The sequence below is a fragment of the Xiphophorus hellerii genome, chromosome 21 (assembly GCF_003331165.1).
Source record: "Xiphophorus hellerii strain 12219 chromosome 21, Xiphophorus_hellerii-4.1, whole genome shotgun sequence".
NCBI classification, from domain to species: domain Eukaryota; kingdom Metazoa; phylum Chordata; class Actinopteri; order Cyprinodontiformes; family Poeciliidae; genus Xiphophorus; species Xiphophorus hellerii.
This window is the reverse complement of record NC_045692.1, coordinates 25,342,004-25,367,337: the sequence shown is the minus strand read 5'-3', so window position 1 is coordinate 25,367,337 and position 25,334 is coordinate 25,342,004. Positions and strand designations below refer to the sequence as shown.

The 25,334-nt window shown below is 45.9% G+C and overlaps 2 protein-coding genes across 8 annotated transcripts in view; both read left to right on the top strand.

Annotated features, from left to right (window-relative positions):
• Positions 1-25,334, top strand: part of LOC116712074 (NACHT, LRR and PYD domains-containing protein 3-like) — a 1,065,068-nt gene that overhangs the window by 482,286 nt on the left and 557,448 nt on the right. The gene's annotated exons all lie outside the window — the stretch shown is intronic.
• The window catches only part of LOC116712078 (sodium channel protein type 4 subunit alpha-like), a 120,945-nt gene that overhangs the window by 52,984 nt on the left and 42,627 nt on the right, over positions 1-25,334 (top strand). The window contains exons 10-19 of the mRNA XM_032551855.1: positions 2,966-3,107; positions 3,622-3,819; positions 3,892-4,074; positions 4,148-4,405; positions 5,163-5,288; positions 9,657-9,777; positions 11,055-11,293; positions 19,300-19,473; positions 20,561-20,722; positions 20,795-20,989. Coding sequence (XP_032407746.1) covers positions 2,966-3,107; positions 3,622-3,819; positions 3,892-4,074; positions 4,148-4,405; positions 5,163-5,288; positions 9,657-9,777; positions 11,055-11,293; positions 19,300-19,473; positions 20,561-20,722; positions 20,795-20,989 — 1,798 coding nt within the window. The remainder of the gene's footprint in view (positions 1-2,965; positions 3,108-3,621; positions 3,820-3,891; positions 4,075-4,147; positions 4,406-5,162; positions 5,289-9,656; positions 9,778-11,054; positions 11,294-19,299; positions 19,474-20,560; positions 20,723-20,794; positions 20,990-25,334) is intronic.

Here is a 25,334-nt window from a genome sequence, read left to right as displayed (position 1 = left end):
ATGAGTTGACCGCCGCGGTCAGCGGCTCGGTCCGGCGCAGCGCTGCGGGAAACCGACTCTCTGGACCGTAAATGTGTTTGTTTAGCGGATGGCTCTCATGTTCCTCATGTTCCCGCCTAATGACCCAGTTATTACTGCATGACCCGATACGCTGGTGCTGCCGGGCCGGTCCCAGCCGGAACCATCATTATAACACACTCAGGATTTATTTTAATATTTTGTTTGAAAAATGTGAAAGTAACCAGAATAATAATAAGATGCAAACTTTCTGTTCATCAGGCAGTGAGAAGGAAACAAGACAGATAATTCAAATAAACTCCAGGAGTTTGGAGTTTATTTTAGCTGCCTGTCGGCCCGATCCGCGGCGCCGACCCGCCTCCTGGTTCTGCTGCTCCTGCAGGAGCCGGATCCAGTTTGAACCCAGAACTCAGAGGTTCTGGAGCCAGATCTGAAGAACAGGCGGTTCTGATCAGACGCTCCAGCTGCGGGTCGGACTGAGCGGTTCTGTTCTGACAAAGTTCCCAGCAGAACCTGCAGGTGGTTCTGGACGGTTCTGATGGCTCCTGCTGCCAACGTGATTAATAATCAGATTATTATTATTGTTAATAACAGATTAGATTATTATTAATCTGATTATTAACTGATAATATCTATCAGTGAACTGATCTGCAGTTTTATTCTGACTTTATCCAGATTAGATTAGTTGGGTCAGATTATTATAAGCTAACCTGAACCGGGCTCAGGGGAACCGGATCAAAGCGGCTGAACAGAACCGACCCACGGAGACTCAGCCGCTCCTCCAGCTGTTCAGTAGGTTAGACCGGGATTGGATTAGGACGTCTGGAATTAGATTAGCAGGTTAAACCCGACTGAGGCGAGCTGCTGGAATCAGATTACGGCGCTGATGAACTCTGCTGTCCGTCTAACCGGATTACCTTCCTCCGTGATGAAGAGCAGAGGTCAGAGGTCAGCCGGCGTTCTGGGAGGAACCTCCGGAACATTCCCAGGAAAACACCACGTCCCCTTCTCCCTGCGGAGAAACCGTCTCCACGGCAACCAGCGCCGGGACATGGTTGCTATGGCGATGCAGGTTTCTCTCCTCCTGGGGGAGTTTACCTGTGTGTTATAATTAGAGGTGTGTGTGTTTGTGTGTGTGATGCAGGTCGAAATATGTATCTTCAAAACAGGAGAATAAAATTTTAATTTATACAGAATCACAGTACGCTCAGTGTGTCAAAGAATAATACATAAATATCAATAAATATAGATATATAAATATAAACCACAAACAAATCCATAAATACAGAAATGAGACAAACTGGCAGTTTATAAAATGTTAAAATGTTTCTGAAGAAACATTATGAGCAACAATAAGAATCTTTATTTAGTATGAAAGGAAATATTTAATTTAAAAAACACTAAAATATCCTGTCACATAAAAAACAGTAAAAACTTTTTGATTTTATCACAAACATTTTTATTTTATCGACCGACAGTCAGTTAAATAATTTTAGCTTTTATGTTCCCAAACTCCGTCTCCATCAGAGGACAGAGCATCATGTCTCTGAGGACAGGTCGTCTCCTCCACCTCCTCCACCTCCTCCGTCTCCTCCGTCTCCTTCATCTCCTTCGTCTCCTTCGTCTCCTTTGTCTCCTCCGTCTCCTTTGTCTCCTTCATCTCCTTTGTCTCCTTCATCTCCTTCATCTCCTTCGTCTCCTTCGTCTCCTTCGTCTCCTCGCTGCTCTAAACTTCTGGTCTCCTTCAGAGTCCCACCATGAAGGTGACGGGTCAGGTTCTGTGGTTCTGGTCCACTTTTAGACTGGAAGTGTTTGAAGCTTGGTGTCTCCACCGCAGCAGACTGTGTGTGTGTGTGTGTGTGTGGGTGTGTGTGTGTGTGTGTGTGTGTGTATGGGAGGGTGTGTGTGTGTGTGTTGGGGTGTTAGTGGCCCCTGCTGAGGGGCCTCCTTCACTGTGAGTGCTGCTTCTGAAGTGGCGTCCCTCCATTAACACAGATGGAGGTGTGTGTCGGAGATAACCGCTAGCTGTCATGCTGTGACACTTCGCGCACACACACACACACACACACACACACACACACACACCACACACTCTGAGGTTTGTGGCGATGGGAAGCGGCGCAGCCATCACACACTCTCTCACATGCCTCCATGTTGACTCACTCATCAGGAGACGGATGGATGGAAGTGGAGGAATGACACACTCTTCATGGTGTGTGTGTGTGATGAGTTCATCCTTCAGTCACTCTGGACTGGAACATCAGCAGATCCGTCTCAGTTTGATCCAATCAGGATCGATCCGTGTTCCTGTCCCGTTTGGCTCAGATTTACCATTTATTTTCACCCCAATGAGTCAGAGCCGCCGCTAATGGCTCTGCAGATCACACACATGCTGGACATTCCGGTCAGTGAATCGTCTCCAGCTCAGTCGGACTGGACGTCTGTAAACACGATGCTGCGTTTCTGTTTCTGATGCTGCGGAAGCATAGACGCAGCATTCAGCTTCTATTCTCCACTAATCTGGAACAAACTTCTAGAAAACTGCAAAACAGCCGAAACCCTGAGTTTATTTAAATCCAGAATAAAAACCCAGCTGGTTAAAGATTCATAGTAAGTTTTACATGTTGACGTTTGTTTCTGGTTTCTCAAACTGGTGACTTTATAATGTTTTTATAACTTTTTATTTTTGTGGTTTTATGATATAAAGCACTTTGAACTGCCTCGATTCTGAAGTGTGCTGAACTAATAAATTGATTGATTGATTGATTGATTGATTGGTTCGTTAAGCAGCTGCTTTGTGTTGGAGGTGAACATGATGAACATGATTCAGGTTTTTTCTGTGAGTTTCTGTGAATGTGGGCGGAGCCTGACCCTAATGAGCCAGTCCAGTCAGAACCAGAACCAGAACCAGAACGGTTCCTGACTCTGCTGCTGCTCTGTGTTGCAGGAAGTGCCCCGATGGGTTCGACTGCCTGAAGACGGGCAGAAACCCAAACTACGGCTACACCAGCTTCGACACGTTCGGCTGGGCCTTCCTGTCGCTGTTCCGGCTGATGACCCAGGATTACTGGGAGAACCTCTACCACCACGTAATGACACTCTGGGTCCACTCTGACCCGCTGAGACGTTCTGGACGTATAGTTTTAGTCACGTCTACCTGTGCATTGTTTAGCTTGTTCCAGGTTCTAAATGATCAAATAACCTGAAACTGGATAAATTATCTTATTTATTGATAAGGTCAATAAATAACCTTCTGGTCCAGAAGGTTCTCAGGTTCTGAACATTGTTGCCCCATTAATGACCCAAAGATAAATACTCTTGACTGTCAAGTTTAAAGGTTTAAACATTGAATATGCATTAATATTCACCGTGGAAACCGTCTTGATGCTAACGCTAAGCAGCTAACATCTGATCTTTGCTCTGTTTTATTTAAACTGTTGAACAATCTGTTTATTTTGAAGATGCTAATTTGGCTCATCATATGTTCCCTTCACGGTGCTCAGAGTTAAAATTAGTTATTAATTATTGGTTGTTGGATCAATCAGACCTGGAGAAGAGAGGAAGTGATGTCACCGTTCTGCTTCCTGTGTGTGTTTGGTCCAGACGCTGCGGTCGGCCGGGAAGACCTACATGGTGTTCTTCGTGGTGGTCATCTTCCTGGGCTCCTTCTACCTGATCAACCTGATCCTGGCCGTGGTCGCCATGGCGTACGAGGAGCAGAACCAGGCCACCATCGCCGAGGCGTGTCAGAAGGAGCGCGAGTTCCAGCAGGCCATGGAGAGACTGAAGAAAGAGCAGCAGGTGGGTCGGGGTCAGCAGGTCACGACCTCTGGACCTCTTCAGCCTGTTGACCGGAACTCCTCCGTTCTCCAGATGGCGGCACAGAAACCGCCGGACTCCGACTCCCTGACCTCACCAGACCTCTCACCTCTTGGCCCGCCATTGGACAGCTCCGAGGAGCGGAGGCGGAGCCAGGCGCTGATGGGTGTGGCCGACGTGGAGGGGAACCTGTCGGAGGAGAAGCTGCTGCAGGTGGACTTGATGGACGGGGGAAAGGTGAGTCTGAACCGGCGCCGGGCGTCACCCTTTCAGAATAAAAGCCTCACGGCTCCGCCCTCTGCGCCCCCAGGCCCTCCATCCTCTCCTCGCTCGCTCCTTCTCCACGCGGACGCGACGAAGCAGTCAGGTGTCGTCCATCTTTAACTTCCGGCTGAGGAGCCGAGGGTCGGAAGGCGAGATGGCGGACGATGAGTTCAGCGTTCCCGGCGACGTGGTGGACGGCGTCGGCGGCAGGACGTACAGCGGCGGGACGTTCAGCGGCATCCTGACCAATCCCTGGCCTAAACGCAGACTCAGCACCTACAGCACGGCCAGCAGGAACTCCCAGGTGAGCCGAGGATCCGCCGACCCGTCACACTGGACCCGGCCTGTCTGACATCCAGACGGCTAAAGGAGGTCAGCAGGTCAAACATCAACAGATTCCTGCTACAGAAACATCACTGGAGGTCAAAGGTCAACATACAGTCTAACAATGGAAAGCAGAAAAGATTCATTATTATTTTGTTTTTAGTTCATTTCATAGTAAACAGAACCACAAACATCCAGTGACTTTTATATGAGAGCAAAGTTTATCTGTAAACGTCATGAACAGAATAAAAACTGTAAAAACAAAAAACAATCATAACAGAATAAAAGTTTTAAAACATGTTTCTGCAGGTTTTTATTTAAACAGTAAATCTGCAGGTCTAGAATTAATTACATCTCCATTTTCTACATTAAAATATAATATTTTATTTATAGTTGTGCTGATAATAAAACAACCACCTTTTGAATTAATGAAGAAAAAACTTCTTGTTTATCATCAGCAGCAGGAAAAACTTTCAGCAAATGATTTCTGTCTCTTCCCTCCATCATGGCCGCCGTTTACATCCAGCTTTCCTCTGATTTGGTTTGGCTCCTCCCCCTTATGACATCACTGCTCAAACATGGAGGCTCCTGTTTGGCCTTGCTGAACTTTTCTGTAGGGATGAACCCTCGTGACCTCCTGCAGGCCTGTCGCCGTGGTAACCGTGGTTATCACTGAGCGGCCCGTTGACACGTCTGACTCGTTAACCTTTGACCTCTGCCTTCTGATCTGCCTCCAGGTGTTTTATCCCACCCTGAACGTCAACGGGAAGCTGTTCGTCTCCATGGACCAGAACGGGGTCTCCCCGCCGCCGCTGCAGGGGCAGCTGCCTACCTGCACCATGGAGAAGGTCAAGGAGGAGAGCGTGAGTTTGGAAACACTGCTGCCTCCTGCAGCCGCAACACACACACGTCTGAACCAACGCTTCGCATAGCTGCAACACACACACACACACACACGCACACCCCCACACCCCCCCACACACACACACACACACACACACACACCAACCGGCTCAGGTAACACCGCCTCCAGAACCCAAACATACCAACAGAGACACTGAGAGTCGCTTCATCTTATTAATCAATCAGTTATTTATTTTATGTTTCATCTGCGACCAAAATCACAAACAGAACCTGAACAGGACGGGTCCAAGTCCTTCCCCAGCCTTGTTTCCATAAACGATTTTTATGTCCTTTAGTTGGCCTGTCGCAATAAATCAATAAATCATTAAATTAATAAATCAATCACTTGATAAATTAAGACCAGCTCAATAATTTCTATTTGCATAATTTATCGTTTTTCTACCAGAACCTGGATGATAAAAGTTTCAGTTTGGTGTTTTGGTCTCATGGTTTCTAATGTCTGGGAGAATGAAATGTTTCTGTAACGTCAGAGAAGCTTGATGGAAATGACAGCATTAAAATATCTTCTATCTGTTTTGTAAAAAGGTTTTGATGGTGGCCTGAGGTGATTCTTGGTACTGGATGGTCAGTAATGGAGATTTGAGGCGTTAAAAATTAAACGGAAACGGATTTATTGAACCGGTTCTGCTGTAGAGTCCGTCTCGTCCTCTGGCGGTTCTGTGCCTTACCAGAGGAACCAACCTGAGTTCAAACCTACAGGAGGCGGCACTCTCTGCTACATGCTAGGCTACTTCCTGTTTACATGTTAGGAATGAATATATTTATGAATAAACAAGTTTATTCATAGAAAGAAAACTGCCTGAGGTTTTCTGAACACAGTAGAGACCAGACTGAGCTCAGACTGTGGGTCTGTTCTGGTTCTAGAAGATCTGGAGGAGTTTTCAGTTCTGGAAATTTTACCTTAATGACGCCATGATGGATGAGTCCAAAGGTCCTAGTCAAAGTATGTTGTACTCCAGGTCTACCAGGAGTCCCCTGAAGTGACTGATATCAGGTTCAGCAGTCACCTCAACCACTACTGACCGTCCAGTATCACAGATTAGCGTTAGCAGGTTTAGCACTTCGACCTTTGACCCCGGGCCGACCCCAGCGGATGAGCGCTGTGCCTCTGTGCCGTTCCATCCAGCAGAGGTGAAAATCACATCTGAGATTTGGGTCTGGCTGAGCGAAGCCGCTGAATGGTTGTGTAGAAGCTAACGCTAACGTGGCGACATTTGTTCATGTCTGCTGACCTTAAAGCTGCGGCAGGCGGATTATATAATCCTGTTTCTGGAGCGTTCACAGATTCAGAGACAAACGATAACAACTGAACAGGATTTTATTCAGTTCAGAGTCACTTTAAACAAAGACAGTTTGTCTCGTTTCAAAGAAAAACAAACAGATAAAAAAACAAGTTAAATTTTTCTGGGAATAAATATCGTCTGAGGAAACGATATTTATCGATATTTATTGATATTTATCGATATTTATCGTTTCCTCTGGTTGGAAACGTCCATCCAGACACCAAACATGCAGTTTATGTTTCAGATCTAAATGATTCCCAGCTCCATTTTCTGCAGAAGTCAGACTTTATTAAATTATAGTGTTTCGTTTGTCGTCGCTCCTTTTTCTTCTGGTAAAAGGAAGAAGAAAAACACAAAAAAAATTAAATTTGAAAAAAATAAAATAATTTGTGAGCCTAAATTCTGTTCAACTTCACTGTTTTGTGAAAAGGTTTGGATATGTAGAACTGCCTCTGGCTGCATCTCCACTTGTCTGATTCAGGTCTGGACTTTGACTAGGCCATTGAATAGATGGATGTTTTCCTGCTGGAAGGTGAACCTCCTCTCCAGTCTCGGCTCTTCAAATAGATTTTCATTTAGTTTTAACCTGAATTACTCCATCTTGTCATCAGATTGGACTGGCTGCCTGTCCCTCAGAATGATGCTGCCACCACCATGTTGGTCTGGAAGTTCAACTTTCAGCTGTTTGCTTCTCTTCCATGGTTTGTAGCAAACCGGATTTATGAGTTTCTGTAAACTTTGAGTTTCTTCTTCCTGATTCAGAACCAGAACCAGAACTGATGGAATCAAATTACAGCTGGACTCTGGGTTCTGATTAAGAGGCTTCTGAAAGTTTAGTTTCATTTTTTTTGCTTTGGGGTACCGGATTAAAGGGGGACGGAAACAAAAGCACGCCACACTTTTCAGATTTTGTGTTTCTGTTTGGTTCTGCTCGGCTCAGTCACATGAAACCCAACCGGACTCTGAAGTTTGTGTGAAACGTTTGGAGGAACTGCTGCTGTTTGTGTTTCTGAATCTGATCCAGTTTCAGGTTCTGATCCAGTTTCAGGTTCTGGAGCGCCGCTAGACATGCTCAGGCGTTTCTAGGTTCTGTCAGAACCTCTGATTCCTCCATGTTGGGTCAAACCCGTCCTGCTGCGTTTAGAACAGTTCCTGTGCTGCCGGGCTGAGTGGGAGTTCTGTGCTGGTCGGTTTATGGTGTCATGTTGTGACAAAGCGTTTCTGCCTCCAACAACCCAGACCTGCAGCTCTGAGTGGGCGGCGGACGCAGACAGCACATGCTTTATTAGCAGAGAAATGTCACCATGGCGACCCGCGGCCGCCGCAGGAAGCTGAGCTGGAGCAGGTGGGAGTTCAGAGTTTCCCTGGTGCTTTCCTGCATCGGCAGACAGGACGGAGGCGGCGTGGGCGCCGACCTTCAGGCCCCGCGCCACGGCCCCGGAGCCGCACAGGAAGCGTTACGTAATTACACCTGAGCAGGTGAGGGTCACCGAGAGGTCAGAGCCTCACCTGGGAGCGCCGAGGTTCATCCACACAGGGTTAATGTGGGAAGTTCTGGAGAACTTTGGTCAAGTTGGACTGTTTCATTCATCCACAGCTGGATCCTCCTCAGGGAAACCAGGAACTGGCTGGATGGATTCATCAGAAGACGAAGGGTTTTATTTACTAAAGGAAAGAAAACAAACTAATGAAGTGGGCGGAGCTTATACACTTATGGGCGAGGCAAGGGGAGGAGCAAAGAGGGGTGTGGTCAGAACCAGGAAGATACTAGCTTAGCTTTTTCTAAAGAGCAACTAGCAAGAAATCTGGCAACAGTTTATCAAAAACACCTAGAAACAACTTAAGGTTTTTATTGGAAGGTTTTCTGTGACGCTCTGCAGCTGCTCTCTGTCTCCATGGAGACCAACAAAATGTCCGCCTGACAGGATGTGTGTTTGGATCCCAGTTCCAGGTCATTTCCTGTTGACCACAAGGCAACATGATCAGTTTCATGTTCAGATTTATATCTGAGACCAGAAGCTCGTTTCTGATTGGACGATCAGCTTTGATAACATTGTAGTATTTAATTATATTTTATACAGAAACTGCATGTCAAAAGTTATAAAATCTTAAATGTAGATGTAAATTTAATAACCTTATGTTAATTGGATTTGGATTAAAAGTCTGGACTCTGTAAATCTTAATTTGATTCTAATTAATGTGAGCAGATGATCAATAATCAATAATCAGATTATTTCACTGATAACAAAACAGCAGGAATCACAGCTGGTAGAAACATGATGGAAACATGGAAAGTTTCACTTTAGTCGTCTTCCTGTCTGGAGGTCAAAGGTCAACTGAAATGACAGCAACCATTAAAAGTCTGTTAGTCAAGGCTAAAGGCCTGCAGGACCCGTCTGTCTGCAGGAAGCAGGAAGCAGGAAGCAGGAAGCAGGAAGCAGGAAGACGGGATGAAACACTGCAACTGATCGGAGCGTTTCATCATTCTGCTCTCTCTCTCTTTCTCTTTCCCTCCTCTCTCTCTCTCTGCTCTGTCTCTCTTTCTCTCTCTCTCTCTCTTGTTCTGCTCTCTCTCTTCCTCTCTCTCTACTCTCTCTCTTTCTCTCCTCTTTCTCTCTCTCTGTCTCTCTCTCGCTCTCTTTCTCTTTCTAAACTTCATCGTTTCATGAAAACCTGCAGCAGGTTTTCAGGTTGGAGTCAAGTGGATGTTTCTGTGGTTCTGAAAACCTCAGCAGTCCTTTTCACCGCCTGAGCTCCTCATCCATTTCTCTCATCTATTGAACTCCAGTCATTACCTGCTCATCTGTTGCCGTGGTGATGGGAACTCCGACAATGGCAGCGTGGCGCGCCGCTTGACCCGACAGAAAGCGGAGTTCATGTTTCTGAATGAGCAGGAAGAGGCTCCTGATCCAGGAGGGAAACTGAAACGAGCTTCCTGTCCGGCAGCAGGAAGTGGCCGAGGACACTTCCTGCTGCCGGACAGGAAGCTAACGTCTTCGCTAACGTCTCCTCTGTGTGTCTCAGGTCCCGACGTCCACCACGGAGCTCAGCACCATGCTGCTGCCTCGACCTTCGTCCACGCAGGGGTCAGAGCGGAGGGGGAGGGCTATGAGTGCCGCCAGCTACCTGACCGACGTCATGGAGGGTGAGGAGCGGCGCCACGGCAACACCTTCACCTGCAGCGCTCTGCTTAAAGGGACAGTGTCATGTAGAATCAACCCCTTTAGCCAAACATGTTTTAATGTTTTTCACTCAGAAACAAACATGGAGGTTTGCTTTGATTCCTTCATGCATGTTTCACAAACCCTTTAATCTCCATGGCAACCATTCAGCTGTTGAAAACGCCTGAATGGACCTAGCTCCGCCTACAGACGCAGCTCCTCCCCCACTCAGCGAAAAACATTAAAGGGTTAATAGAGGAGCCATGTTGGGGCGACTTCCTGGAGGCGGAGCTTCAGAGAGAGCAGGAGGTTTTAAAGAGACAGAGGCCCAATTTCAAATGCTTAATAAGTAGTTTAGAGTTTGGGTTTAACCTCGTCTGCCCAGTGAGAGTCCAACCAGCAGTGGACAGAACCGAACCGCACCGACCTGCACCGACCCACCCAGACATAACTCCCGAATCCTCTGTAGACCAAAGTATTCCAGAATCTACTGCCAGTCCGTCGGTCCAACAGGTGAAGCTTAAATCTAGGATAGAGAAAGTCTGAAAAAGCTCAACGAAAATGAAAACGACTTCAGTTAAAACTGTTTCCAAACTGACGGACTGACTCAGAACCGGCGCGATAATTAAGTCCAGAAAGAAAATCCACAGAAAGGACAGAGGAAACCGACCAGCATGAAATAAACAGATAACGAGTCCAGAGTCGACCTGAAGTGGTCAAATTAATGCAACATCATGCAAAACTGCAAGAAGAACCAGAAACATGTCAGAATCCACGAAGCCGCCGGACGGCAGCAGATTGAGCTAAAAGTGGGTCGTGTAAGAGAGTCTGGGTTTGTTGTGGCTCCCGCCGTCCTCAGGGGAACGAGTGCTTTGTTTGTCAGAAAGAGGAGAGGGACGCACAGAAACTGAATGAAAGAGAGGAGAAGGAGTGTGGCATCGTGGTTACCCTCATTTACCGTGCAATCAGCCTCCTGTGTGTGTTTGTTGGGTTGCTGAGTCACCGTCTCCCCCCCGGCGCTCGCTGCTCTTAGAGAACAGATCATTATACAGGAAAACACAAAAACCCACTGCTGTCCTCTCTGATTCATCTCCGCTCCCCGCCCTGCCGCCTTACTCCAGGATGAAACCCTTCCAGTCTGGAGTCAAAACAAACTTCTGACCCACAAACTACAAACTCCTCTGCTGCTGTGTGTAGAAAAATCTGGAAATGTTTGGACTGATTAGCAGATAAAAGCTGCTGTGTGTCTTCATCTGGGCAGAACTGGAGGAGTCCCATAAGAAGTGCCACCCCTGCTGGTACGTGTTCGCCCACCGATACCTGGTGTGGGAGTGCTCCCCCTCCTGGCTGCGGCTGAAACAGCTGGTGAAGATCATGGTGATGGATCCCTTCCTGGACCTGGCCATCACCGTCTGCATCGTCCTCAACACGCTCTTCATGGCCATGGAGCATTACCCAATGACGGACGAGTTCAACGGCATGCTGAGCATCGGAAACCTGGTAGGACGGACGGATGGATGGATGGATGTTGGATGGATGTTGGATGTTGGTTTGATGGATGGATGGTTGGACAGATGGATGGATGGATAATGGTTGGATGTTGGATGGATGGATTGATGGACTGAAGAATGGTTGGATGGACGGATGGATGGATGGATGGATGGATGGATGGATGGATGGATGGATGGACGGACGGATAGATGGATGTTGGATGGACGGATGGATGGATGGATGGATGGACGGACGGATGGATGGATGGATAGATGGATGTTGGATGGATGGATGGATGGATTGATGGATTGAAGAATGGATGGATGGATGGATGGACAGATGTTGGATGTTGGTTGGATGGATGGATGGTTACACAGATGGATGGATGGATGATGGTTGGTTGTATTTTCTGGGTTTTCTGTAGTTGAATGTGTGGAAGATTTTGTAGGAAGAGGCGGTTCTGGTTCTGATCCATGTTTCTGAATGGGATCAGTCTATTTTCTGGTTCTGATCCATGTTTCTGAATGGGATCAGTCTATTTTCTGGTCCATGTAGCTGAACTGGGTCAGTCTGTAGAGGATTTGCTGCAGGAGTTTTTCACCAAACTAACTTTGGCGCCGTGGAGGAGGCAGTGATGTTGGTTGGAAGTGACAGAAGAAGAAGAAACCTGGTGTGAAACGAGCTGAAAGTCTCTCAGACCTCGGGATGAAAATAAATCCTGACCTGCTGCGTTTCCAGTTAAGCCAGGAATGTTTGGAGGTGAGTCAGTGTATCGGAGCTGACAGAAGAGGGTCAGCTAGTGACTAGCCGCGCGGTTTGACCCCGCAGACGACCTTCAGGCCGCTGATCGGTGGAAGCGCTATGCTAATTGGTTCACCTGAGGTGTGAACGGCCCTGGGCCAGAGAGCTGCACACCTGGGCAGAGCCGGCGTGTCAGCCGGCCTCAGCTGGGCGGAAACCAAATGCTAACGAGGTTTAAAAGTAGAAACAACCTGCAGCTGTGTGGTTCAACCTCTGGAGCTGGGGCCTGACGTGGTACGCTGCTGCTTCAGAGAGGATCCTGCATGTTCCGGGTGAAACAGTGATGGTTTCACCTGAAGTTACTGGAAATAACTGGATAAAAATATCCAAAAATACAAACAAGCTGTTTGAATCGTTCATGTTGTTTCTTCATTATTCAAACCTAAAATTTGAAAAAAGTAAAAATCACCCAGTCATGCTGCTCCATCAGGACATAAAAGTATTTTTTATTATTGTTTTATGAATTAAAACAAACTAAAAATGATCATTTGTTCTGCTGTCAGCTGTGGTGGGCACGCTACCGCTAATGCGCTAATAGCAGAGCTAATGTTTAGCGTTTCAGTGATTATGTTAACTTTCAAAACGTTTAGCGCATTTAGCAATAATAAAATAAATCTTTACAGATAAATTCTGAAGCATAATTTATTTGGATGCTTTATAAACTTTCAGCTGAATAAAGTTCAACATCTGTGTTGAAGTTTTGTTTAAGAAATTTATATTCAGGCTCTTATTTTGAAGTTTGTACGGCAATTCCATTTCCTCTCCACATAAACTCTTTAAAAGAAGAAAAACAGACAGTAGAAACATAAATACAACATTTAAGGACATTAGAAGATTTAAATTATAACGTTAACCTGGAGTTTGATGGCTGCAGATAAAATCTGAACGAATCGAAACGTTCATGCTGTAACGAAACGCAGACAGGAAGTTCTCTGATCATTTCCTGTTTGTTCAATCCTGTGATGATCAGTTTGACTCAGAACAGATTTAAAATCCTGGTTCCGACTCAGATCCGTCATTCTAAGTTAAAATCTCCACAGAGTTTAGGAAACTTCCCCATGTTTACGTTTGTGATGGTAGACGAAGCTGATGGTTGCTAAGCGACTCTAAGGTCTTTCATGTGTTTTAATGAAGCAGGTGATTTCTACTCGGTGTTGATTCCTCGGTGTTTGTTAGCGTTAGCGCCGCCGGCCCTCAGCCTCTTCCTGTTGTCGGTGGATTATGTAACGCTGCTGTCGCCTCGCTTCCTGTTTGATGCGGCCGCCGTCTTCTGCAGCGTAAACACTTTGGAGTTGCTGTGCGGCTGAGAAAGGTTGAAGTCTGAAGTTCCTTACCGGATCAAACCTCTAATCCCGGCAGATGTTTGCTTAGCATTTCGGTGGCCTTTCTGTGGGCTGCGCGCCTCTCAGGGTTATGTAAGCTGGATCATGTCAGGACGCCTCCCTGCTGACACAATCAATGTCAGCTAATGCGCTCGCTGTTTGCTTTTCAGCGGCGCTCTCCGCGTTTCCATATTTCCATCCGAGCAAACACCTCCAACATTCAGAGGAGGCTTTTATCCGCAGAGAAGCAGCCGACCTGCGCTGAGCGCCGCTAACCTTTAATGTCTCTGTTGTGGGGAGGCTTTGTTTCCTGACATCCTGATTTATGTTTGGAGGCCGAGCTGATTCTGTTTCACCAGAGATCTTCCACTTATTTCATTTCCAGCAGCGCCTTCAGATGACAGAGCAGCTGCTCCGACACGTTTCCTGGAAGCTTTGTCTTGGTTTGGAGACGAGAGAGTCTGAAAAGTTAGGAGGAAAGCGTTGACGCTGCTAAGCTTCCTTAAGGTCAGAGGTCAGGTGAGCTGCTCCTGGTTGGAGGCTTCATGTGGAGTTTAACCGGCTTCAGTGATTCTGGTGGAGATTCAGACTGGGAGTTCAGTTTGGAGAAACATTTTATCTGAACGGAGTCGTGATTTAAAAACAAATCATTTTATCTGAAAATTCAGTTTTTCCAACAGTTGATGTAATTATTAAAACACTTCAAATATTCAGAATAAATCCATCATGAAGGGAAATTATTACGTTTTAGAGGATTTCTGACATCAGAAAACCAAAACAGGTCGATATCTTCCTCCTCCTCCTCTTCCTCATCTTTACCGCCGAAGCTCATCGTCCTTCAATACTTTAAACTCTGCAGGATCACAGAGATTAAACACAAACACTGTAACCATTAATATTCAATACATAGAAATTATTCGATTGTCAGAAGTAGCTTTTCAAAATAAAAGCCTTTAGGCTCATTTTAAACAGTTTTTATTAAATGGGGAATAATCAACATTAACAGAAATAAAAGCTTTAAAACATCAATCTGTGTTTAATTAATCTATATAACATATTTTTCCTGTGAACTGAGTTACAGAAATACATAAACTTTTTATTAATATTTCAATTGATTGAATATGAGAATAAAAATTGATAAAGAAAACTCTAAACAAACCAGAAGTGAATTACTGACTTTCTGGATGTGGAAATAAAAAGTTTTACATTAATAAATAAAAATAGAGCAGCTGGATGAATATTCTGTATATTTATATTCAGCTTCTCTTCAAGTTCTGAAACCGAAGCTGTTTGTGAAACGTTTCAGTATAACTGGGGTCAGGCGGCTGCTGACCTCTGCTGGACGTCTGTCCTCTGCTGGACGTCTGTCCTCTGCTGGACGTCGGTCCTCTGCTGGACGTCGGTCCTCTGATGGACTTCTGACCTCTGCTGGACGTCGGTCCTCTGATGGACGTCTGTCCTCTGCTGGACGTCGGTCCTCTGATGGACTTCTGTCCTCTGCTGGACGTCTGACCTCTGCTGGACGTCTGTCCTCTGCTGGACGTCTGTCCTCTGCTGGACGTCGGTCCTCTGCTGGACGTCTGTCCTCTGCTGGACGTCTGACCTCTGCTGGACGTCGGTCCTCTGCTGGACGTCTGTCCTCTGCTGGACGTCGGTCCTCTGATGGACTTCTGTCCTCTGCTGGACGTCTGTCCTCTGCTGGACGTCTGACCTCTGCTGGACGTCGGTCCTCTGATGGACGTCGGTCCTCTGATGGACGTCGGTCCTCTGATGGATGTCGGTCCTCTGCTGGACCTCTCAGGTTCTGGTTCTGGTTCTGCTCTGCATCCCCAGAACCAGAACCAAACGAGGAGAAGCAGCTTTCAGCTTCTATGCACCACAAATTTGGAACAAACTTCCAGAAAACTGTAAAACAGCTGAAACACTGACTTCTTTTAAATCTCAACTAAAAACCCACCTGTTTAGAATTGTATTTGAAATGTGATAAATTACAAATTTATTGATGGAACTTGACTTAATGATTAATTCTATATTGTTTTGTGATTCTGTGTTTGTAATGATGTAAAGCACTTTGAAATGCCTTGCTGCTGAAATGTGCTATACAAATAACATTTGATTGATTGATTGATTTTACGTCGGTCCTCTGCTGGACGTCGGTTCTTGCTCAGAGGCACTGAGGCAGAGCAGGAAGTTTAACGATAAAACAGGAAATGTTGGTTTAATGTTCTTCAGATTAAATCTGAGACGATTTAATGGAGTTAAAACAAGAAGGACGAAACCTCAGAACATTCTGCTTAATGATCGTCTGCTGCAGCCGCCGGGGTGTGTGTGTGTGTGTGTGTGTGTGTGCGTGTGTGTGTGTGTGTGTGTTGTAGTGCTGCTTACTCATTATATCTGCCTGGTTGTGACAAAAATAATCACGCGTCTTCCTCACATAGTCATCCTCTCTCTGCTGATGTTACTGTTATTAGTGAGTGCTGATGTCAACATCCCTGTTCAAGAGCCTACGGCACACACACACACACACACGCACACACACACACACACACACACACACACACACCCACCCCAACACGCTCTGATGTGAACGTTGCTGCTGGTCAGTCGTGTTTCTTTCAGTGAATCAGAAAGTCAGAGGAAGTTAAACATCATAAACCAGAGGAACCGGATCAGAACCATCAGCTGCTGGACTGTAGATCATTATTTATAGATACTGATCTATAGATCTGTATCTATAGATCAGTATAGATACAGTTTGGTTCTATGACACCAGTTCAAACTGAATGTCGTCTTTATAAAACTTCATTTCACTTTCCTATCGATCCTCGTTATCAGACATTAAACAGACATGAAGTTTAAGGAAGGTTTTTATCTGAGGCAGGGGGTCAAAGTGTGGCCCGAGGGCCATTTGTGGCCCGTGGAAAACATTCATGTGGCCCCTGACGTCAGTTTGAGTTTCAGAAAGTGAAGCTGATGATGTTTAACATTTTTATGGGTTTTTAAGATGAGATCTTCTTAAATGTAAAATGTTCAGTTTAACATAAATTATTTTTCTTTGATTAGGCCACAAACATCCCTAAACATTTTACTCAGACATTTACATCCAGTTTGCTAAAAACCTCAAAATTTTAGAAGAAAGTTCTCATTTTTGTTGCTAAATTAAATAAACTAAAATAAATTATTCTTTTCAAAGATTTGCAGTAAAGTTTTTTAGCATTTTAATGGAAAACATCTGTAAATATGTTGCTTTAACTTGGTGAACAGGAAGGTGTTTGATTGAATTCAGCTGACGCCTTTTAAAGGTCATAGTTTCATATTTACTGAGTTGCATAAAGCAGCCAGTTTTTCTGCTCACTGATGCTTTTGGTTGCAGGGAAGCAGCAGCTGCTGCTGATGTTTGACAGCTGAGCCGAGTTTAACTTCGTTAGCATCAGTCGCTCTGACGTCAGAGAAACAGGAGCGGAGAAACGCCACACAATATGCAAAAACAACAACACAATGAGAGAACAGAAGTCAAAATAATAAACTGACATTATGAGTGTAAATGAGTTAAACTGGAACTGTGAGCAGAACCGGATCAGATAGATCCAGTTACTGAGATCCAGGTTTATTAGAACCATTAAAGAACGTTCTGACTCTGACCTGCCTCATCATCATCATCATCATCATCATCATCATCATCATGATGTGGCTGAACCCAGAGAGCAGCAGAGAGCTAAACCTGATGTCAGTAATCATGAGGAGAAGCTAATCAACGCTCTGCAGAGCTAATGAGCCCCGAGGTGAAACGGGATCATCCTGGAGGCTTCACACACTCTGCTGCTCTGAACACACTGATCCTGAAACACACACCAGCTAACACACTGACATGAGAACGCAAACATCCAAATATGATAATATAATAATAATAATAATAATATGCTAACACACACAAACACGCATGCTAACAAACATAGACAATGCTAACACACAGAGAACGCTAACGCATAAAGACATTCCAGCACCTACAAATATGCTAACACACACCGTCATGCTAACATACGCAGTCATGCTAACACACCCCGTCATGCTAACACACCCCGTCATGCTAACACACACAGTCATGCTAACACAGGTAGCCATGGTAACACACACAAACATGTTAACATACATTAATATGCTAACACACATAAATCAGTCAAAGGAAACATGCAAACTTAGATATGCTAACACACATGCTAATACACACAAACTCAGTACCAGAAACACACACGGAGGTTCAAACACACGCCATCATGCTAACAGAGCTGTAGCATGTAGCCAGTATCTGGAGTGGGAGCAGTGGGTTAAACTGGTTCTGCTGGTTTTTCTCAGCCTCTCTGGTCTTTATAAAGTTTCTTGGTCCAGTTTTTCTCTCCATTGTTGCTTCTGTCCGTCGAGGTCACAGGGTCGCCTCGGCACATGTCCAGGTCAGTTTGAGACGATGACCTTTGAACCCTTCTCAGATTGATGGACGGTAATCTGAAGTCATTTCTGATGCCTTTCCACCCTGGCCTTGTGTTGGGACTCTGCTGCCTGTTTATCAGAGCACACTGCTGATGTTTGCCTGCTGGTTACCATGGAAACCGCAGAGATGGATTCATGATGTCGCCTGGGTTTCCGTGTCCATGAAGCGGATGCAGTGTGCATGCTACAGCAGCGTGACTCCCAGCTGAGTGGCGCGGGGCTCCATGCTAACTGAAGCATGCAGTAACATTTCAGCGGCGGTCAGCGCGCCGCCGCCGCCGCTGCAGCTGCAGCTCAACTCCTGCCGGCTTCCAGAAAGCGGAGCGACGGTGATCGGAGGCGACACGGCTGCGTGTGGACGAGGGCTGAACCTGAAGCGCGGCCCTCTGGCTCTCCATGCCCTTCGTTTAGCTGCTCTGAGTCTCTGTGTTTACCTGAGAGTTTCTGGTTTCCTCTCAGCCTGATGTCATCATTACGGAGCCACAGCGAGGCTCTGGGTCGCTTCTCTCTATTTACACAAACATTCATTTATACATCTGAGTTTTATTCCTCTGATTCCTGGAAGATTATGAAACTGACCCAAATATTCTCTCTGCTGCAGAGCCTTGAAAACATAAAATACAACGAAACGACTGAATCTTTATATTTACTCCTGCTTTCAGGGTCACATGGCTGCTGTCTGGTAATAACCTGATAGTTAGTATTTTTACTCCGTTCATGTAGTTATTGTGTTCATACAGTTTTATAAATATTATTCATTTTGAACCAATTTTAGTGGTTACAGCCTCTTTCTATTCAGACAAAACACAAAAAATAGATTTGTTTCCCCCAAACCAGCAGTGAATGAAAAATTATCTTTACTGCATAAAAAACAAACTAAAATAACTTTGTGGGAGTTTTTGTTATCAGAAAATGAAAAATCTAAAATGAAGTTGTGATGTTGTGTTGAAGTGACTGCAGAACGGAACCAAATGTTCTGATGTCTGCATGAACACACTGGAAATGATACAAAATAAAAAAATAAGAAACAAAAACATTATGATTTAAAGGATTTTTTATCCAATAAGCAGCTGAACATTCATTTTCTTAAACCCTTGACCCTGGTGGGGTCAGGAGGAGCTGCTGCCTTTCTCTATCGAGTGTTTCGGTTGAGAGGCGGGGTCACCTGGAGGTCACCTGGAGGTCAAAAGGTCTGTCACAGGGCAACACAGAGACAGACAGGACACACAACCACACACACACACACACGCCTACACCCCCTCACACACTTAAACTTTAATTTTATATAATTTTTTAAGTCGCTGTTGCTTTACTTTAGGAGTTCTGGAGAACTAGACCCGGTTGGTTGGACTCAGTGTGTGTGACCCCAGTGTGACCTCTGTGACCCCTGTGTTTGTGCTCCCTCAGGTTTTCTCTGGGATCTTCACAGCGGAGATGGTTCTGAAGATCATCGCCTTGGACCCGTACTACTACTTCCAGACGGGCTGGAACATCTTCGACAGCATCATCGTGTGCCTCAGCCTCATGGAGCTCGGATTGTCTGATGTGGAGGGGCTCAGCGTCCTGCGCTCCTTCCGGCTGGTACGTCCCCACAGCCGCCGGACCAGACCTGCTGCTAAACACAGACAATACCAACCAGTAGTGATGTTTCATTTTGGCGCCCGCTCTAGCGCAGCACCCACATGCGTAGCGCGTAGCCACTGATCCTGCCTCAACCGCTTTGGTTTCTGTTGGTGGAAAACTGAACCAGACAAGAAGTGATTCCCTCTGAGATGTTTGGGTTGATGGTGCGTTCTGATTGGTCGGTGCAGAGTGATGTCATTTAGCCCAATAGTCCAGCTGTGGCCCAGTTTCTGACCCGATCAGGCGGAGCGGAGGCGTCAGCAGCAACTCGGATCTTCATCTGTCCTCACTGATCTCAGGAAGTGTCACTCTGAGGATCTCCGTCTTCCTGCAGGACCCCCCACCATGATGACACGCCTTCATCCTCCTCATCCTCACTGGTTGCATCTGCAGATTGTTTCTTCTTCTCTGATTTATGTGACCTGATAGATGCTGCAGAAGAAGAAAAATCCTCCGTTCTGCTGATGGATCCAGGATAACCGGAGATCTGCTTCTTTTCCAACATTTTACTCATATTTGCTTTAAAAGTCTCTAAGGCTGTTTTTCCTCCTGATGGTCCGGTCGACCCGGTTCTACTGGAACCAGAACTTCATCATCTGCTCCACCTCCAGCTGCTGTGGTTCTGACCCAAACCAACCTGTTCCCCTCCTGGCCTGTGGGGGCGCTGCACCAAGAACCACTGAAGGAAACGACACAAAAACCTCTGAAGACGCTGAGAGCAACTTCCTTCTTCACCAGATGGAAACAAGATGGAGGCGTCAGATTTCAGTGTTGGAGGATTTCTCTTTAGTCTTTGGCTAAAGACCAGGAACCATTTCTGCTGCTAGCGCTAGGCTAACACGTTAGCTTTGGTTGTATTTACCCAGAATGCCCTGCGCTGTAGTCCACTTCCTGCTTTTTTTGGAGCTGCTGATCATTTTGTATCTGAAACTCAGATCTGCATCTGGTCCAGTCAGTCAGAGTTGATTGAATCCTAAATTAAAGGTTATTTTTCCTGTTGTTGCCGACTGTTGACCTCTGACCCCTGTCCCCTGTTCTGCCCCAGCTGCGTGTTTTTAAGCTGGCCCGCTCCTGGCCGACCCTCAACACGCTCATCAAGATCATCGGGAACTCCATGGGCGCCCTGGGCAACCTGACGCTGGTCCTCGCCATCATCGTCTTCATCTTCGCCGTGGTGGGGATGCAGCTGTTTGGGAAGAACTACCAGGTGGGCCGCCGTCGCCCCCCGGTGGCCGGGCCGGGGCCGGCGCCGTGTCTGACCTCTGCTGTGTTCCTGCAGGAGTGTGTGTGTAAGATCTCCAAGGACTGCGTCCTCCCCCGCTGGCACATGAAGGACTTCTTCCACTCCTTCCTCATCGTGTTCCGGGTTCTGTGCGGCGAGTGGATCGAGACCATGTGGGACTGCATGGAGGTGGCGGGGCAGCCGCTCTGCATCCTCGTCTTCATGCTGGTCATGGTTATCGGAAACCTGGTGGTGAGTTCCTCTGAGGGCCGCCAGGGGGCGCTGCCGCCGCAGGGTCTGTTAGAGAGGCTGCTGGTTCTGAACCGGACCAGATGGACCCGGTTTGGGCTTGGCTGGGTGGAAAGTAGAGATGCACCGATTGCAGTTTTACGGCTGATTCCTGATCTTTAAAAAAGATTGACCTGCCGATTCTGAAACATTTCTAAATATAATAAAGTCACTGAGTTGGTAACAGATGGGCGACTATTGTTACTGTAAACATTCAGACACAACCTGGTGGGCGGGGCTAAACTGGTGGGCGGGGCTACGATTGTGGGAGGGGTTAACAGTCAAACTCACTGCAGCGTAAGGAGACAGCAGCTGATTTTTAGACCTTTACAGATAAAGATCAGATCAGCTTCACATTTAAGTATCTGCTGATCAATGATCACAAAATTAAGGAAATCAGTTGGACGATAAATCGGTGCACCTCTGATTGAACGTCTATGTTTCCAGCTGCGGCGTTTCTGGCTGCTGAGGTTCTGGTTCTGGTTCTGGTTCTGATTCTGGCCTCTTCAGTCGACCTACAGATCAGTAGAGATGGAGAAAAAAAAGTTTCTCTTCTGAATTCAAAAAACTCAAAAATAAATTTTAAATGAGTTTAATTCGAACGTCTCTGATCCTGTCAGGATAAAAATTACTGGATGATAAATTATCCCAGAAGTTCTTGTGATAAACGAGAATATTTTTATTTTCACACCATTTTCAACTAATATGATGCTAATGACATATTAATAATACTAATACTAATAATAATGCAAGAATGTATTCTCAAAGATCAATAAACTTTAAATTTTAATGAGCATTTAACACTGGAACTGGAAAACATTTTAAATATCCAAAATAAATAAACAAAATAAAATGAACAAAATTGTAGAGTTAAGATCTAAAAACCCGACTGAAACTTTTATCCTCCAGTTTTTGGTAGAAAGAGAAATCAATAAATCATGATTATTGATCTGTTTTAATGCAGTTCACATATAATATATATACTATAACCACCAAATATTGATGTAAATATTTTTTTATTTGAGTAAAAACCAGACGGCTAAACTAACTAAACTTACTTCTGGTCATTTAAGTTGTAGAATTTTAAATAAACTGATGGAAAACTGATAATATTTCAGTGTTTTAGACAAATATTCTAATTGGGTCTTTTCCTCGTCAGTAAAATCATTTAAACTGAATCTCTAGAACCGTTTGAACAGATTCTGAATCAAATCAAACGGCTGAGATCCTGGTTTCTGCAGATCCGCTGTGATGAATCTGTTTTTATGGGACGAATCAGAGCAGCAGCTGGTTTCTGCTGGAGCTGCAGAGTTCTGCTCCTGTTCCTGTTTCTGTTCTGGATCGGTTCTGCAGGAGTTCCTCCGGCCCGCTCCGATGTTCTGACCCAAAAACACAGAGCCACAGCCAGAGGAGCGGATGTTCAGGAAGCACGAAATTCCCAAACCAGGAAACACCGGAAGCATTTCAGCATCTGATGGAGATAATAACTAGATCCAAAAGTAACTTTATGACCCTGGAAACGTCTCGACTTCAGGAGAGGAGCAGCTTCTTATTTCCTCTTCCTCCTCTTCCTCTTCTTCCTCTTCCTCCTCTTCCTCTTCTTCGTCTCTCTCCTCCTCTTCCTCCTCTTCCTGGTTCTGATCAGCCTGAAGTTTCTCCGTCTCTCCGTCCGTCAGCGGATCGTAACGACTCTCAGAGTTCGCAGCAATAACTCGACTCCTCTCAGCTGCTGGCTTAATGCGCTGATGGAGATTTAATAATGAGGCTGATACAGCACACACACACACACACACACACACACACACACACCCACCCACGCACGCACACACACACACACACACACACCCCTCCTCCTCCAGAGGTTTACTCTGACCCGACTGAAGAAATGCACCTGAACATATCGCGGTGCGTTTGAGTCAGGATGACTGCAGCGTTCCGTCCATCTGATTTATCCCGTTAGAAACGCTCCGATTGTGATCCGGAGATGTGGAGGCGTGTGTGTGTGGGGGTGTGTGTGTGTGTGTTTGCGCGCGCGTGTGCGTGTGTTGGTGTGTGCGTGTGTGTGTGTGTGTGGGTGCGCGTGTGTGGGGGTGTGTGCGTGTGTGTTTTCCTTTGTGGGACATGCAGTGCTTCACCCTGAGATGAAAAAATCTAATTAAAGTTAAAGTTTGTCTGAAGAAAAGAACATGAACAACAAAACAGGAAAAATAATTTAAAGCAAATAAAAAAGAGAAAATAAGAAACAAGATCAGGATCCATGGAAACACGTCGCGTTGAAGAACGACGTTATGTAATAACGAGGAGAATTATAGAAACTTTCAAAAAGGGAAAATAAAAAATACAAGAACAAAGAAAAATCAGAAAATTCAGATGAAACAGAAAAACTTTAGAGAAAATAGTAAAAATGGAAGAGAAACAGCAAAGAGAGAAATAAATGAAGAAAAAAGATAAAAATAAAAAGAGAGGAAAGCAGAAACCACAGAAGAAGAATGGAGAATAGGAGGACCAGAGCAGAAGAAGAAGAACAGGGTGTACTTACTTTCCTCCCAGGCTGAACTCTCACCAGGAGGTTCTCAGAACCAGAACGTCGGTCTGGACTGGTGTCACTGGGACGGGCCGCTGCGTCCAGCGTTGCCATGGCGACCCAGCAGCAGCAGGTCGTCGCCGCTGTAGGTGGGTCCCATCGGGCCCGACGGAGGTTCTGAGGCGCAGCAGATGTTCAGCTGCTGCTGCTCATGACAAACGAGCCGCTGAACAGATTCTGCTGAGTCGGCGCTTCACCTGCAGCACACCTGGTACCACAAACTCTTCCTCTTCCTCCTCTTCCTCTCGTCAGACGTGCGCAGCTCCAGCTGGACTCACTGGTTCTCTGAACCCGGCAGCTCCACAGGATTCTGGTTCTGAGTGCGGATGGGTTTGTTCTGAACATTTAACCTCAGTGGAACCGACCCGGTTTGCCTCAGACTGAGATCCAGTTTGGGTCCACTGAGGTTCTGTAGAGGAAGACCGGTTCTGGGTCGGTTCTGACCTGGAGATGAGCTGATAGAAACAGGAAGGAGTCAAAGAACTGTTTCAGATCTATGAAGAACTTCAGTTCAGTTCTGTTCAGTTCAACTGAATACAGTTCAGTTTTGGGTTGGAATTGGTTCAGTTTTTTTTTTTTTCCTTTTTTTTTTTCTCCGAAGAGTTTTTGCGGCGCTAGTGGCTCGTATTTTTAGTGGCAGACAGGAAGGAGGGTGAGGAGAGGGGGAAGACATGCGGTAAAGGTCGTCGGGACCGGGAGTCGAACCCGCGACATCCGCGTCGAGGACTAAGGCCTCCAAACGTGGGGCGTGCTAACCCGCTGCACCACCACAGCACGGCCCGGCTCCGTTCAGTTTGATTCACTTTAATTTCATTTCTTTAACAGATTCAATTCTTTTTAATTGATTCAGTTCTTTTGAACAGATTCAGTTCACTGCTTTAACAGATTCAGTTCTTTTGAACAGATTCAGTTCTTTTTAACAGATTCAGCTGAAGCAGAGGTGAATGACTTTTATCAAATTAAATTCTGATTTTTGAGAACAGAGAAGAATCATGAGGTTTTGCTCAGTGAACTCTGGATCCATCTGAACAGAACCGAACCATTAGAACCTCTTTACATGTGATCCATGTTCCTCCCAGCTCTCCCAGTTTGTCTCTGTCTGCCTCCTCTGCTTTACTGGGACTCCCTCTGCCCATCCTGGGGATTTCCCAGGAGGCTTTGCTCTCGGCGGTTTGTTGTGATGCGTTGGATCGACCCGACCCGGCATGGCTCCCCCTGGATCCGCCGCGGCGCCATTTCCAGGACAGCAGCAGGTTTACTGAAGGAGAATTTAAGTTTCCAGTAAAACCATGAAGCGTCTCTCTGCTGGTCCAGTAAACGTCGTTTATGATGGAAACCAGACAGACGGACGGAAACCACCATTAAAACCAATTCAGTTTATTTCAGCTCATTGACCGATGTGAACAGAGGTAAATGATGAGTGTGTGTGTGTGTGTGTGTGTGCGTGTGGGTGGGGGTGTGTGTGTGTGTGTGTGGTCGAGCTAAACGAGGAGCTAAGGTGGCTCCAGAACCGGACCGTTCCCCCGTACAGACGGTTCTTTCTGCCACCAAACAGAAACGGATCCGCTGCTGATCCTGAACTTTCTTCTCCTTTTCTCTCATCGACTGAAAACTATTTATTATTATTATTATCATGATTTAATGAGACAATTAGTCATAAAAATGTTTAAAACTTCCTCTCACACCTTACCTTCACAGTCTGACTCTCCTGAAACCTGACAGATT